The 16487-nt window shown below is 40.2% G+C and overlaps 1 protein-coding gene across 1 annotated transcript in view; it reads right to left on the bottom strand.

Annotated features, from left to right (window-relative positions):
• Nucleotides 1-3080: 3080 nt before the first annotated feature.
• The window catches only part of LOC145433009 (uncharacterized), a 29365-nt gene continuing 15958 nt past the window's right edge, over nucleotides 3081-16487 (bottom strand). Inside the window, exons 7-18 of the mRNA XM_080309875.1 lie at nucleotides 15609-15790; nucleotides 12120-12188; nucleotides 11784-11981; nucleotides 11643-11711; nucleotides 7969-8154; nucleotides 7563-7637; nucleotides 5138-5305; nucleotides 4969-5016; nucleotides 4041-4118; nucleotides 3786-3962; nucleotides 3634-3705; nucleotides 3081-3575 (exon numbers count right to left, since the gene is read on the bottom strand). Coding sequence (XP_080166001.1) covers nucleotides 3267-3575; nucleotides 3634-3705; nucleotides 3786-3962; nucleotides 4041-4118; nucleotides 4969-5016; nucleotides 5138-5305; nucleotides 7563-7637; nucleotides 7969-8154; nucleotides 11643-11711; nucleotides 11784-11981; nucleotides 12120-12188; nucleotides 15609-15790 — 1631 coding nt within the window. The 3' untranslated portion in view covers nucleotides 3081-3266. The remainder of the gene's footprint in view (nucleotides 3576-3633; nucleotides 3706-3785; nucleotides 3963-4040; nucleotides 4119-4968; nucleotides 5017-5137; nucleotides 5306-7562; nucleotides 7638-7968; nucleotides 8155-11642; nucleotides 11712-11783; nucleotides 11982-12119; nucleotides 12189-15608; nucleotides 15791-16487) is intronic.

Genomic DNA, 16487 nt, shown 5'->3' with positions numbered 1-16487 from the left:
GAAATTTCTCACTATCATGAAGCGGGCGTGCCTAAAAAAAAGTATGAGAACCAATGTTTTAGTTCCTTAATAGAAGAACGTGGATAAGGGTCTAAAGAAAGTTAAAAATGTATCATGTTTATCATTGTTTCGAATCATGACGGCAAATAGTTAATTTTTAATTAACCACCACTTTCTCATTACCTAGCATCAACCCATTCACTGAGCAGCATTTATTAACAATGTAATTTAGAAATAAAATTAAAATACGCTCGAGAATATAGCTTAAATTTTTCACTCGGCCCGCCAACGTATTTTCTACTTCTCATTTGACCCGCGAAGGAAGATAATTGCCCACCCCTGACATATAAAATATAGATTACATAGGCATCAGTCAGACTTGGACAACTAGATAATTCTTCTTGTCTAATTAGAATAATTAAAGCGAAACGCTGGTCATCTAATCCCTGTGTAATTTGTGGAATGTTTCTTGCTCTAATTGCAATCTAATTTGTTAAATGTTTTTATGCTTCAATTTTATTTCTAATCGAACTTTTATTCCTCAAAATGCTACCGGAGAACTGTATTGTGCGAAACGAGTCCAGCTTGCTGTACACAGGTTTGCTATTCCCATGCTCATGACAATGAACTCTGATTTGATATGACATGACCTGGGCAACATACAATGTGGCCTCTATAGTATTCGGTTGAAATCATCGTTTCATTATGAAAGATTTCCTTCATAACATCGGCTGACAACTATATAATGTTCGATCTCTGCGTGACTGCTGGAGCGTGAAACACTTGTGGGAATTTCAATAAATTGCAGCTCTATTTCGGTGGCGTTCTGAAGAAAATGGCTGCGGCCAAAAATTTTTGTTCGTTTTGCCCTTCAATTTGAAATCACATCATTTTAGAGTGCAGTGCCCCTTTAAGCAGTGATGTTAAAATTAGATCAGAGATTTTTAACCGACAGTCATTCACCCAGAAGGGGAATATAGCTTTATGATTGTCAAAACTATTTACGGGGGAAGGCAGAGCCGGAAGCACATTTTCTTCTTTTTTTTCATAGCAGATCTGTGAAGAATGAAATACTAAAAAAAATCATCTACGAGCATACCTATTTCTAGTAACCTACAAAAACAGTAGATCATACCCTCTTAGCGAAAAGAGTGTGTATTCACACATCAAGGCGGTAAACGAAAAAAGAATCCAACTCAAAATTATATCGCGGTTACAAGTAGGGATGGTGTGAACGAGAGGTTCACGTTCGCGTTCTGTGTGTGAACCTCACAAATTTAGAGGTTCATTTTCACAAACGAACCTGGGTAGGTTCGGCACTGTGAACCTTTTTCATGTATTACAATTTTCACTTCATTATAACATCTTTGGTTGAAATTTATTGTATTTCAACTGCGGGCCACTCTATGCATAGCGCTGGCAGCATAAAAAATCAACGAGCACCTTGAAAATCTCAAATATTTCACTTACTTTGTGACAAAAGTTCGCTCGAAATATCCAGCTCTCCGTTTGTGAACATTTAGTGACTCTCTATGCTGTCAGCTTGACCCGCAATCACACAACATCATGAGCGAAATACACATAGCCACCGAATAATGCTTATTCAATCAATCAATGAAATTGATATCGTTGTCTGATGTAAATAATCTAGCAAGTGTACGGGGTCAATCATGACTTCATATGTTTATTGTATCATGAAAACCAAATCCGTGCTGTTGGGGTGATGGCTACTGCTGTATCACTTGTTACTGGGGTAATATCGGTAGCATGTATAGAAACTCGTTTTACACTCTGCACAATATCAACGTAGCAATACTTCGACGCCGAATACATTGTCCGGTCTAGCATAGACCGTTAAGGCGTAAGCTTATATTCCCTTGTAAGTCTTCGTCGAAATTGTTGGCAAAGCGACGAAAGATATTGATTTTATGGGATTAATATATCATTTGATTGCCCCAATTGATACATTTGGCGACGTTCAAAACGTCAATATGTACTTCAGGGTTGTGGCATCATCTGGCTCGAGTCGTCGCAAGGTATCGTGTATATTAATATAGGCTATCACTTCACTGAAATGTAGAGTTGGAATTAGCAATATGACGTCACGTGACGTCATGAGGTTCGCTTTCGCGTTCGCACAGAACCTTCCAAAAAGGTTCGCGCTCACACGAACTTGAACCTTTCAGAGGTTCACACCAGCCCTATATAAGTGCTATGTGCCCATCAGAGTTGAATCAATTGTAATTTGTTGTTGAGCCAAATGCAATTAATTAATTTTTGCATGTAAATGTAATTGTAATAGAAGTGAATTGATGTAATTGGTCCACCTACGTCCCTGCGTACAGGCATCATTTGGATTAAAATGTTTTGTTTGATTTACACCGTGGTGTAACTCCAAGTTATGTTCTTTTTCCCGCGCACAAGGGTGTACAATCACACTAATATATCACGGGTGTTACACGGGTGTGAATGCACACTCTATTTGTTGAGAGTGTACGGTGCGGTTCAGGTTATATATTGGATATTGCAACAAAAGAAACATGACTATAAAAACAAATAGGTCTGTATTTAACATAGGTTAGTATTGGCAGCTACTGGCGTGTGGTTGGTATAGTTGCGACTGTCATGCTCATTAATGGACTCAATAGCGATTCTGACCGCATGAAAAAGTACGAATCCGGTGCCGACCAGTACCAGACTCCAGTCCGGCTCCGGTCCATGTCTGCTTTAGTTGGGATAGGTATACTCGCGCGAAGAAAGATGACAAATTGTATTTACTGAGACCGAGTGATGACATTGCCTAGCTCTTCTGGAACGCCCGTTCGACATAAAATAATCGAGACTCTATCATACTATGAGATGCTGAGATGTAAATAGCACGTTTTCATTTCCGCGTATATCCAATTAATTATTCTATTTATTGATATTGATCGACAATATTAGTAGGGTAATGGAAAAATATTATTAACTCGCTGTACACCGAACGTTTCTTTTGGATATTACGAACTGGATTCACGGGCTTCCGCAGTCGTATTGAATTATAGGCTTCGAGTTTCCTTAATAAATATCTGAAATTTAGCTTGTGTGTGCTGGCATTTTCTGTTTATTAATTGATAAAAATAAAAGCGAATCACGACAGTTCTAAATAATTAGATCCAATCTTATTTCGCGTTGTAACGCAGTTCATCATGAAGAATATTGCATGATTTGGAAGAAAGTAGTGTATGGGTATAGGTTATAGCTCCGACATTTGAAACTGACTACATTCATTTTCTCGATCGTTTTTTCCCGCTTCTGAAAAATCCTATAAGTTTCTGTAATGAGTTTTCTTTCGGTGGTGGGGTGCTGCAGTAACGCATCGGGCGCAGTTCTTTATTTCTCTCATTCGCCTCTTCCAATAACAACCTTAACTGATTCATCCTGTCTTCCAGTACAGCTTCGTAATGCTCCTTCGCAATTTTGGACACTTCTACAGCGTCCTTTATAGGCTCTTCGGGCATCAATTTTGTAATTAGGATGACCTGTTCGAAGTACACGGCGAAATCACCAGGTTCGAGATGTTTGTCGGTCATTTTCTAAACGTTCATTTAGTTACTAGCAGGGTATCAAGAGAAACACAAAACAACAATTTACCTCTTGAAAATCCTTTTCTATATTCAAAACCACATGACTAACAACGAGTTCCACTGATTCCTTGAATTGCTCCTTGAAATAAAATAAATTTATAGTTGTATAATTCATTCTGTAAAACCGCATTATACAAATATAACTATCAAGTATCTTACCCAAAGACTGCTGTGCATCTCTCGTGCTTTGAAATATTCTTTTTCCAACATGTGATCCAGTTTATCCAGTGCTGGATTCCAGTCAGGATTACAGAAATCGTAGAAATCCCTTTCGATCGAACGATCGAGTTCGTTTTCGAAATTGTCGTATTCTTCAGAGTCCTCCGAATGATTTGTCTATAACAAATTTTCCATCGTTCAACGCCTTCGGCTATGAAAGAAGCAACAACAATATTCCGAATGTAAATCCCTTACGATTCCAATTTTTAATTTCTCGCTGTAGTCGTGCACAAGCTCATTCAGCTTTGCGGCGTAGTGCTGATCGCTGTCAACCTGACAATGTAAAGGAGAATTCACTAAAGGTCGCACATAAACTTCACTGCGATCGGAATAGAGATAGTTAGCAGTCAGTCTAGTCCAAACGAGTCAAATGTGACCCGAATGAATCCTGACATATATAACGGAGGTTTTCATGTCGTCCATATTTGTCAGATTGTGTTTATTTTGATGAGCGATGTCCACATTGTTCATTGTCCTAAGTGTGTCCTCATTTTGATACCGAGGCCACGGTTAGAACTGCATGGAAGTGACAACCCTTTTGTAGTCGCCAGCTTACCAAAAACGGAAATAGGCGTGATTAAGACTATTAGGCGAATTAATAGAGACCTTTTTAATAATTACTAATTAGTGTTGAAATTAATGGATAATGACTTATACGTTTTTGGTGTGCTTAGCAAGGATGTAATGTCTCGGGACTCGGATAGGCAATAAAGGCATTTCATTGTAACGTCGAAGAACAGTAAAGTTTCCAAATTACTGTATTTTTTCTATCAGTACTGGTAGAACTACTTGTAAATATGGCCAGAAACGGTCAAAAAGAGTCAAGAAAGTTGGTATATTATGAATGCGAGGCATTCGATATCATTAATGCAGAGTTGTAAAAAATGGGATTGAACGTGACCCGGACTTGAAACTGAACAGTGAACACAGTGATTGCACTCGGACTCGAGTCACAACACTACGACTCGGATTTGACCCTCTGCTCACTGAGGGGTGATATTGACTTGTGACTAGGAACTTTTTGACATGGTTACAACCCTGATCATGAATTTTCCATCCATGTCGATGGAAACTCTACCTGTAAGCCTTTGGTGGTTTGGAGAAACGAAGATAGAGTGCTTACCGTGGTGTGATGCTTTTTATCTTGTTTCGACGCAACGCACCATCCAGCCTGCGGAAACGATGGTAATACCCTTATCAGTTATTGCTGCTTCCATTTCCATTGCGACCACGCCCGCCAATAGCTTACGCCTAGCGCTTACGCGAAGTTTCTAATATATTTGAGTTCTCACCTCAATTTTAATAACATCTCTCTCAGCTTCCATTCTCTCGTACAAACGTCTAATGTATTTGTATTCAGTAGCGTTCACAGCGTTCCTCCAGAACTTATCAGCGATTTGAGCGTCGATGTCGTCTTTGTGTTTGTCCAGCTCGTCCTCTTGAAAATACTTCATCAGCCTCTGAGAAATGATGGAGGTAGAGATGAAATGGAATATTTTCAAGTTATCCAAATCAGATAGGAATTAGAATTATAACCAAACATTTTGTACAAATTCCTTCAAAGTTTGAACAATTGGAAATTAAATTAAATTCAGAATAAGAAACAGATGCAACAAAAATCAAATTAGTTTACTATGAAATCAGAGTTAATGCTCATAATCATGAGAATAGCAAATATCTGTACACTAAGTTGGATACACGTCGTACTCTACACAGTTATCCCGTTGCATTTTAAGAAAATATACAGAAATTAAATTAGAATTAAGATTACTGCAAAAAAGTTATAGTATTTAGTCAACTAGAATTATCCAGCTGTCCTATAGTCTGAGCGAGGGCGCATCTATTCATCTGAAATCGTATTACGATAGTTGGAATGGCACGTAACGTTTTTAGCATCATTCCCAAAAGCGGCTTAAGCATTTAGTATATTCGGAAACTTAGTTTCTCACTACTCGAATTGAGTAATTACGATTACTATTCGATTCGGATTTGATTACTTGAATCGCAGTGTTCAGCCCTGCTTCCGAGATGACGGAGTATATGTGGACCACGATCGGATTTAAATTTACTTATTCTCTGAAAAAACATTTCGTGACTCATATTGTCACTAGGGCTGGGCACAATGATTCGAGTACTCGAACCCGAACAGAGTATTAATTTCAATGTTTCGAGTCGAGTAGTAAAATACGATTTTTTCGAGTACTAAAATTACATGCTCCGAGCAACTGAAAGTCAATTTACTAGCGAGGTTTGTAGTTTTGATAATATTTTCTACTGAGGGGGGCTTGAAACCTTGATTTGCCGTGTCGCAGCATACGAGACATAGCACAAAGCTACGCACATTACTGGAAATAACACATTTCCGACGTCACGATCATCCCACAACATTGTCAAGATGTGCAATGAAATCGGTATGGTTGAAAAAATACCAAAGTATCTCTAATGTGGCTGATAACAGGCAATATGTTCTTTGTGGTGGCATAAAAGGTACATATTTGGATTTGACATACTACATTCTGTTCTGACGTCATAATGCGGGATACTCGAATACTCGACTCGACTCGAACCGTAATACGTGATTAAGAATCGAATCACTCAGGTACTGGATTTAACCCAGCTCTAATCGTTACGCGTGAGATCTTTCACGTAATACCGAGAGATTATTTAGTATCACTGTGACGTCATCCTACTTAGAGCTTAGTCGTATTATTATAAATAAATAACCTATGGATAGATGCGCATCACGTGATTCACGGTCGAGTGATGCTACAGTCGCAGATTTGTTGTCGCTTCATAGCATGAAACGGCAACGTCATTACTAATCCCATAGATGACGACCCGAGCGCTCAAATTTAATGAAGTTGATCATATTTGAAAGCTACTGTCGCACTGATTTTGATAATATACATCAAAATCTGATCAGGGCAATGGAACCCCCTTCGAAATACCCCTCAAAGTCTGAAAGTCGGCATTGTTCTGAACAATCGCAAACCAGGCAAAGACCATTGTTATGGTACTTGTGCTGCATCGTTGCGATTGTTTAGAACAGTGGTTCCCAACGTGGGCGATATCGCCCCCCAGGGGGCGATTTGGCGGTCTAGGGGGGCGAAAATGACGAAGAGGGCGAAAGGGGGCGAAAATGAACAAAGGGGGCGACAGGGGGCGAAAATACCGAAGGGGGCGACAGGGGGGGCGATGACGCGGTAAACGGCTGTATTGGAGTCAAATCGGAAAAATGACCTTCTTTTATTTTTAGTCAACCCACGGAAATTTAGTTGCAAAAGTGTAAAATTCGACATCGAGCCGAAAAGTTGACCTTTTTTTTTAGTCAACCCGTTTCACAAAATTAGGGGGGCGATGATCGGTGTTGAGCTTGAAAAGGGGGCGATGAGTCGAAAAAGGTTGGGAACCACTGGATTAGAACAATGCCGATTTTCAGATTTTGAAAGCTATTTCGGGGTGGTTCCATTGCCTCAATGAAACTCTAATGTATATTATCAGAATCAGCGCGATTGTAGCTTTCGAATAATATCAACGTTAATAAATTTGAGCGGTCAGGTCGTCATCTATGGGATTAACAATTACGTTGCCGTTTCATGCTATGAAGCGACAACAAATCTGTGACTGTAGCATCACTCGACCGTGAATCACGTGATGCGCATCTATCCGTAGGTTAGTTAACTGTAGTATTATATTGTAACTGGAAAACATTTGCACCTCGATCCACATGTTTTCGCATTCTTCTCGGAGCTCCTGCTGTACAAGTGAGAACAGCCTCTTTTCTGCATCAGTCTGAAAAACGACATCCACGATGAAAAGCATAGAAATGCATTACAAGATGACAGATTGTCCGGCGTATACAGACGGATACCACAATTATGAAGTTTCCCATCTACTATGCACAATTCAAAATATTAAGGAACAGTCTTCTCAAATTTACATTTGTTAAAGAAGCTGATCTTATTCGAGTGATATTGACAGTTGCCTGACATACTGATTTAATATTATGCGACACAATAAGGCGGTCCAGGTTCAATCATATTTTCCAAGAATACAGTACGAGGAGGTCAATGCCATATTGCTCTAACTATACGGCGTAAGATGTGATCGCGTTAATATTTACCTTTGACTGAATACTCTCTTCCATTTGTTTGGCATATTCATCCCGCGAACGTCCAAAACTTTCAGTGACTTGCTTCCGGAACACATCGGTGTTGAGTTTGTCGCCCAATGATACCGCAATGGTTTTCGTCACACGCTGGTGAATCTCTTCCAATGATTCATTACCCGTAGCGTTGAATATTTCATCCTTAGTAAAATAAACTGGAACTTATAATAACATATTTACCCATAGGCCAAGATATAGATAGCTACTAGTGGACGGTTTCTCTCTGTCCAGTATACTGATCTGTTGGACAAACCCAGAATGGGCATGTCAAAATCTTCGAGAAACGTGTTCGAATGAGCAATATACACGGAATTATATGGCCTAACGAACATCCTGTAACATACGTATATTCGTTGACTAGTCAAACGAACACACGTTACATTTTTATTGGAAATTCAATTATATAAAGTTTGGCTATAGTCGAGAATCTGGCCAAGTTGGTTGCACCAGATAGCTTGCTGGTATTCACACTTATACCGATCCAATCCTACCGTTGACACACTGTCAATGTTCACAGACAGGAAGGTAATGTAATGGTCACCCTAATGTAATGGTATCGCTAATTTTAATTAGCAGTTGCAACACGTTAACAACAATAAACTAAATACAATAAAAATACAATCTTCATAACAGCGTCACATTACAGCCTATTGTCGGTAATTCCTAGTTTAGATATTGTACAAATAACTCAATGAATTGCATAAATACGGAAACGCATGGAAGAAATGTAGGTATGAAACCCGAGGAGTAGCTCCATTGCTGACGTAGCCAGGAAGGAACTTCACTTGACAACCTCAATTCCGTGATTCCTTGCAGAGTAGCGTCAATAGGGTATAAATTATCATTGTTACTGCAATAATCTGCAGTGTTTAGTGTAGTGATTATAATCATTAGTTGATTAGGCGCCACGTGTTCCGTCCTTTATATATGTTGTTAGGGCGTCGCCTCTTAGTTTATTTGGTTAGCTGAATGTACGTTGTTGCTTACGTTGTGTGTGGTCGCTATAGTCCTTAACTTGTATTCTATTTCGTCTCCATTATTATAACTCTTACCGCAGGCGACCACTATTTTAAAACCTAGTTTCACGACCCACCTTATTTGCTGTATTTGGGACATTCATTTGTTACGTCGTTCATTCGGATATATTATTTCAACCTTCATCAACGGATCATCATTTGTCAGGATCGATCGTGGGATTTGAGTTCAATTTAAAGTGGTTTCAATAACTCTCCTTACGTTAGGAGCAGTTACGGTTTTATAATATACGCTTGTCGTAAGAACGGGAGACTGAAGCAATTTCGAAGATGGCTTCGAAAGACACGCCAATCGATCACGAGATGGATAATCATGATGTTAAGGCATGCGATGACGACCATAGAACCGCGAATGTGGATGCAACGTCCGCTGATGACGCCGATAAATCTCGTGGAACCACGCATGTGGATGTAACGTCCGCTGATGCAAAGGCATCCGATAAAGCTCATGGAACCGCCCATGTGGGCGCAACGTCCGTTAATGACGCTGATGTACCGCGCCACGACCACAATGCAGGCTAACATGACGGTGAAGGACCGTCTGATGTAATGAAGAAGCGGCCGGTGGCGACATGCAGTAAGAACAAAGAAATAAATGCAAGATATTCAGAAAGTACTGAACATTTGAGCCGAAGAATGAAAAAATGCCCTGAAATCGCGAGGTATTGTGTCGTTTTCACTTGTATGTCTTCGAGAGCAGTTCATCTGGAACCGCTGAATACTTTAACCTCGGATTCGTTCATAAATGCTTTGAGAAGGTTCATCTGTCGGAGAGGAGTAATCAAGCAATTGCGCTGTGACTGTGGGACCAATTTCGTCGGCGCGAGTAACGAGCTTGAAAGAGAATTGAAGGCGATGAATCAGCAAAGAATAAGTGAATTTCTGTTGTCGAAAAATTGTGATTATTTCGAGTTCAAGTTTACGATACCGCATGCCAGCCACATGTCTGGATATGTGGAGCGTCAGATTAGAGCGATAAAATCTGCTCTTGACCCATTGTTGAATAATTTTGGTCACATTCTCAGACGAATCCTTCAGAACTTTTCTTTGTAAAGTTGAATGTATCGTTAACTCGCGACCATTAGATGTTTCAGGCATTAATGACCCTTCTGCTCCCGAACCTTTGACTCCGAATCACATTGACTTTGAAATCCACCATTGTTCTGCCTCCACCTGGCGTGTATCAAAAAGATGGTTTTGATTTGAGACGCAGGTGGCGCCGAGTCCAATATATGACCAACGAATTTTGGAATCGGTGGAGAAAAGAGTACGTTCAATCTCTGCAACGGTGACAAAAGTGGACACGCGTCGTACGGAATCTGAAAGTCAGTGATGTCGTCTTGCTGTCGGAAGAAAATCTGCCACGACATCGCTGGAACTGGGCAGAATCGACTCCGTTTATCCTTCAGAAGATGGGTTGGTGAGGAAAGCAAGGATACTCGTTTGGCGAAGAGACGCTAACGGAAAGCCGACTTGTCTGGAACGGCCAAAACACAAGCTCATACTAGTTGAGTCGCACTGTCAGTCGGTTAAACCAGAACCGTAGTTGTTCCATTGAAATGATTGTCTAAATCTCGCTTAGTTGGTATCGTGGCAATGGTTGAATTCTTTTAATACTGTATGCTTATCGTACGTATACGTGTCTTTAGATCTTAATGTAGTATGTATTTGTGGGTCGATCCCCGACGATGCGGGCCTTTGTTGAATTAATTTGTTTGCGAAACCACAATTTCATCAAATTGCAGTTTCGGAGGAGCCATGTTACTGCAGTGTTTAGTGTAGTAATTATATTCATTAGTTGATTATGCGCAACGTGTTCCGTCCTTTATATATGTTGTTAAGGCGTCGCCTCTTAGTTTATTCGGTTAGCTGAATGTACGTTGTTGCTTACGTTGTGTGTGGTCGCTATAGTCCTTAACTTGTGTTCTATTTCATGCAGGCTTGTCTGCATTATTATAACTCTAACCGCAGGCGACCACTATTTTAAAACCTAGTTTCACGACCTACCTTATTTGCTGTATTTGGGACATTCATTTGTTACATCGTTCATTCGAATATATTATTTCAACCTTAATCAACGGATCATCATTTGTCAGGATCGATCGTGGGATTTGAGTTCAATTAAAATTGGATTCAATAACTCTCCTTGCGTTAGGAGCAGTTACAATCATCCTATTGCAAATGTCATTAGGGGAGAGAAAGAAGAGAAAAAGAATGTATCGAGATGTTTTTTACGATGGAGATGCGATACGACAGTATGGTCAGTTAGTCTGCACCTCCGTTTTTACTCCCCCAAGCTATCTGTGGATGCTGAGCGCCTAGCACGATTACCGCGGATTCCAGCTTTCGATTTTTTGGTCTTAACCGCCGACCCGGTCGGGGACCGAACCAACGACATACCGTTCCATAAAGCCGGACCCATCTCCATTGCACTATCTCGCTTGGAGAGACCAACCGCTTGGCCAACAACTTATTCGATCACTTGCAAACCCCAATGTACAATGATGAACGAGTACGAACATCGAAAAGCAAATATCAGACTGACCCTAACAGATATTGCCATAGGGATCAAAGCGATCGGTCTACATCCCTCACCTCCATAAACTTGGAATACTGCTGTGTTGCGGCTTCGGTATGCTCCTTAACCATAGTCTGACGCAGTTTCTGAGGAACAGGTATACGAATTAAATTCCAATACTCTCAAGCTGATGCAGATCCTAGTCGATGAGTACATACCTGCTGTGTTTCCAACCGTTTTATGGTATTGTTGTAACATTCTCCAATGCTTCGTTGCAGTTCGGTGCTATACTTTTTCCGTATTTTTTCTGACCCCATAGACGGCGCAACGTCGTATCTTCTCATAGCGTGCTTTCTTGTTTCCGTCTCCGCCGTTTTCCTCGCCACCTGGTCCAACCCTGCCTTCACCAATCGTTGCTGGAAATGAAAAGGAAGGGGAATTTTCTGTGGGATCAGATTTATACGATAAGTTTATACGGTTACGTATATCGGAAGATAGGCTGTATATAAGGTTAGTTTGCAGTGTCGCTTGGTCCAACAGTGCACGTGCCTTACCTCCAACATTTTTGCGTATTCGGTGATTGCTTCCTGGCATTCAGACGCATAGTATCCTTCCACATTTTTCTAGAATAATAATTTTATTAGGAATATAAAGTCCTGATCTGAGAGTCAAACTTCATACAGCTATATATAGGCTACATAGTCTACACCTAATAGCATATGTAACGTGCAGAATAGTGGTTCTAAAACTTGTTTGGTGCCAGAGCAGGGTTACCATATTTTTGTGGCTCAAGTTCCGGACACTCTTTAGCGCCTACTAGCGGGATTTACTATGAGGTATGAACACATTGTCAGTCAATATGACGTCACACCAGCAAAGCTTTGCGCTTATCGACTGTATACGACAGGGATATCTAAAACTGGTATACGGAAGTGGAGTGGAACAGATAGGTGGACCCACTCTAATGTGAGCTCTGACGATTGCTTGGGTCTGCAACAGATTTCTTCGCGGGCTGGATGAAATCGTGTGGCGGAACATATCCGGTCCGTCGGTGTTGTGTTTGACAACTCTTCAATACTGTTAGGTCGGTGCAATTATCTGGTTGTGTGTTGTAAGGGTAACCAGATCCGAAACAACATTTCTCTCCACCCCCCCCCCTTTCCGCCAAAAAAGCACTTATCTTTGGCTAACCATAGGGTAATCGAAGCAACTTCTTGGGGCTTATTATATGTATCTGGTTGTTAAATTTTGTGAATGAATTCTGTCAATAATATTTGTTCTTCCATTCCATATATAACTATAAAATTCACCAGCTGGTGGCACATCCAGTGGTTTCCAACCCTTTAAGGTCGTGATTTCATTTAAAATTTGAAAGGGTTCCGTGGTCTAACCCAAAAATTGAGAGCCTGATTACTAAAAAAGGTCATTTTACCCAGACTAACTCATGGTCTATTTTGGAAGCTGATAACGTCCAATATCTTCGCGATACCCAGAATAAAAGAAAAAGAACATACCCGTCTTTGACTAAAGCATGCAAACGGCCATAACCAACTGTAGGAATATACCGTCATCATATAAAGGCGATTACAATTACACTTATTTCAGTAAATGCTGGTTATTTCTTATTTACTTTTGATTTCATTTTTGAGAGGGTGGTGCATGGCCCCTATATTAACATCAATATACATTAGAATAAATCGCGCATAGCGCGAATAAAAATTTCAAATTGCATAAATCCACATAAAAATCATATTGTTTATGTTGATTTGCGAAAAAGAATTCAGCCTACTTCAAGCCTTCAGAATTCCGGACATTTAGTCATATTTTAGAGTTTCCTCCCAGACACAGTTTTTACAGTGAAATAACGGAAATGTCCACGAAATTCCGGACGTTTGGCAACCCTATGTCAGAGCTGCATTTTATGCCTCGAACTTGGGAAGCGCGTGGCATTGAGAGTATACTACAGCACAGCACAGGCCATTTAGAAAAGATAATTGAAAAATGAGTTCTGCAAAACACTCATTAGGGTTCATTCCAGGGTTGTAGTGACTCGAGTCATACTCGAGTAGTCGCGATTTTTCGGTGAATCGACTTGACTCGAGTCATTTTCCTGAAACTCCTGAAAATGAAAAATGACTCGACTCCACTCGAGTCAATTTGTCTATTGACTCGACTTGTACTCAGTCATTGCGCATGACTCGGACCAAGTCATATCACTCGAGACTGGATCTATAAAGACAGGCATTTCATTGTAATTTCGAAGAATAGTAAAGCTATCACAATATAGATACTGCGTCTATCAATACTGGTACTTGAAAATGCTGCCAGAAAGTGTTAACAGTAAGGAAAACCAGTATGTTATGAATACGAAGCATTCGATATCAACGAGCAGATTTGTAAAAAGTGGGTTCCACATGACATCATATCGGAACTGAACAGTCAATAAAGGACTTGGACTCGGGCTCGAGTCAAAACACCATGACCCGGACTCGACACTCAACTGCGTGACTTGGACTCGGACTTGACTCAGTCGTGAATTTAAAATGACTCGACTTGACTCGAGTCGAAACTATAAAAGTGAGATTGACTTGTGACTTGGAACCTTGTGACTTGGTTACAACCCTGGTTCATTCATACTCCTTCAAGAAAAGATGGCCATACCGCTCTTGGCACATTCACCGTTGTCCAATGCCCATGCGGTATACACGAGTCATGTTTGCATCCAGCACTTACTGTCGTAAACGCTGAATTTCTGATTTTTAGCTTTTATCATGGAGAAATAACAAACGATTTAAATACGAAGTAGAGACACACGTAAACTATGGGTTAGCTGTTTGTGTGGACTGTTGGCCCTAAAAAGAATTATTTTGTCTAGCTAGGGCAGGGGTGGGCAAACTACGGCCCGCGGGTCGCATGCGGCATGCAACACCGTTCTGTGCAGCCCGCGAGAGTCTAAAGAGCCTAATTAAAACTAATGATAAAATTCGTACTAAAAATCGAATTATTGCAGGGATTTGATTAAACTTTTTCTTATTATATTTCACCATGATAATTCTAAGGCAGCGGTTCTCAAACTGGGGGGAAGGCGCGCCCCACGTTGGGGCGTGAAAGCGTCTGAAGGAGGGCGCGAAATATTTTTCGCGCTATGCGCGATTTACATCCAATTCATATTTATTGCTCTGTATTTAGTCTTAATTTCATATTTTAAAATCTCTCATCCACAGTCGTAACCTTCCATGCCATCAAACTTACCGTTAGGTTTGCTAACATCCTGGTTGCGCGTTTTGTTATAAGACGATGAGGAGGGCGCGAAATCTTTCACCATCATGAAGGGACTTATCTTAAAAAGTTTGAGAACCACTGGTTCTAAGGTAAATACTTCCTATATCATTTTTTATGTTTAATTTCTGACGCGACATCCCGATCTCAAGCCCCACGCAGTTTGAAAGGTTTCAACTGCTAAATATCACAGAAATCTTAAACGAGATTGGCATAATTCGGAACACGAGTGTGATTTCAAATTTGCTTCTCCAGTTTCAATTATTCAAGCGATATGCTTATAAAATGCGATTCGCGCGTGCTTTAGGTAGATTCGTTCTCTGTATGCGAGGAATTAGGGTATTTATATTTTATATACACATAGTAGAAGCGTATTTGTCGCTAACATGGTTATGATGCAGTCAGCATTGTGCGTCCTGGAACTGAACCAAAAGTGGAATTAGTAAATCTATGAACATATCGCTGCTCACATATTTAAATCCTGTTCTAAGAATCAGGACAACCGACTTTCATTTCTATAGTTTTGACAAATTGGTGATTGAGGTTGAACAATCTATGAAATCTCGCCACTGTTTCTGACACGTGTACGATATCATCAACACAGTGTTAGGTTTGTTTCAAATAAGCATACATATTATCTGCATGTCCTCACTATATAATCAAATACCTGAGCCCGTATACCCGTATGCCCACCCCTGAGCTAGGGCATACGTCTATATAGAACATATATTGTAATCTTAATTTTTCGGTCCAGAGCTTCTTACCTCAACCATCATGCTTGCTTTAAACATTTTGTCCGCAAACAATTGATCGCATCCTGCAATAGTGTTGACTATCTCCCTCGCATTCAAGAGCCTGTGACGAGATCTTTTGGGCTTGAGCTTTTCTGGGTTGGCGATCTCCTCGACAAATTTTTTTACCGAATCCAAGAAGTCTCTATCCAGTTCTGAAGAAAGTATTTTGGTTTACAACAGTACTATCTCGTAGATACTTTGCAACTTTCAGATTGTGGATTACGACAGCTTAAGTGTGACGACAGAACGAAGGGCCTTGTACTCAGGGCATGGTATGGTATGGTATGGTATGGAAGTTTCCCAAGTATGGTATGGAATTGATTTTCCATACTTCCATACTTTTTCCATACGTTTACAGTTTTGCCAAAACCGTGATAATGATCTTTCATTCGATTTGTCAAATTGATTGCATAACTCAGAAAATCGCTCACTGTCTACGTTCATATCTAATATTGTGATTCATGACTCACCCACCCCGGTCGACGTCTATTTGAAGACAAAGTTGCGCAACGCGCATATGAATAAAAGTAATATTAATGATAAATATTCCTATATAAATATCATAAACCGCTGTCGCGATACAACTTGCATTTCGCTTATCGTCACTTCTACTCCGTAAACTACCAAGCGAGTTTTTAAATCGTAGACTCTAAGAATGTAGCTACCAGTGACATGAATTTTCTGCGATTTGGTAGAATGGTTATCACGCAATATCCATTTAACATAACCACCATCGCAATTCAAAAATATATGTAGCTTGTCTTGGAGCAACGTTACGAGATGCCGGCCTCCAACACGCATTGTAACTTCATAAAACCTGGTTGTCTATGATAAAAAAAATGGACATCC

Source organism: Botryllus schlosseri, chromosome 2 (genome assembly GCF_051294905.1).
Source record: "Botryllus schlosseri isolate E-star chromosome 2, Bs_hap1, whole genome shotgun sequence".
NCBI classification, from domain to species: Eukaryota; Metazoa; Chordata; class Ascidiacea; order Stolidobranchia; family Styelidae; genus Botryllus; species Botryllus schlosseri.
The sequence above is the reverse complement of the archived record's forward strand: the minus strand, read 5'-3'. Positions and strand labels throughout refer to the sequence as shown.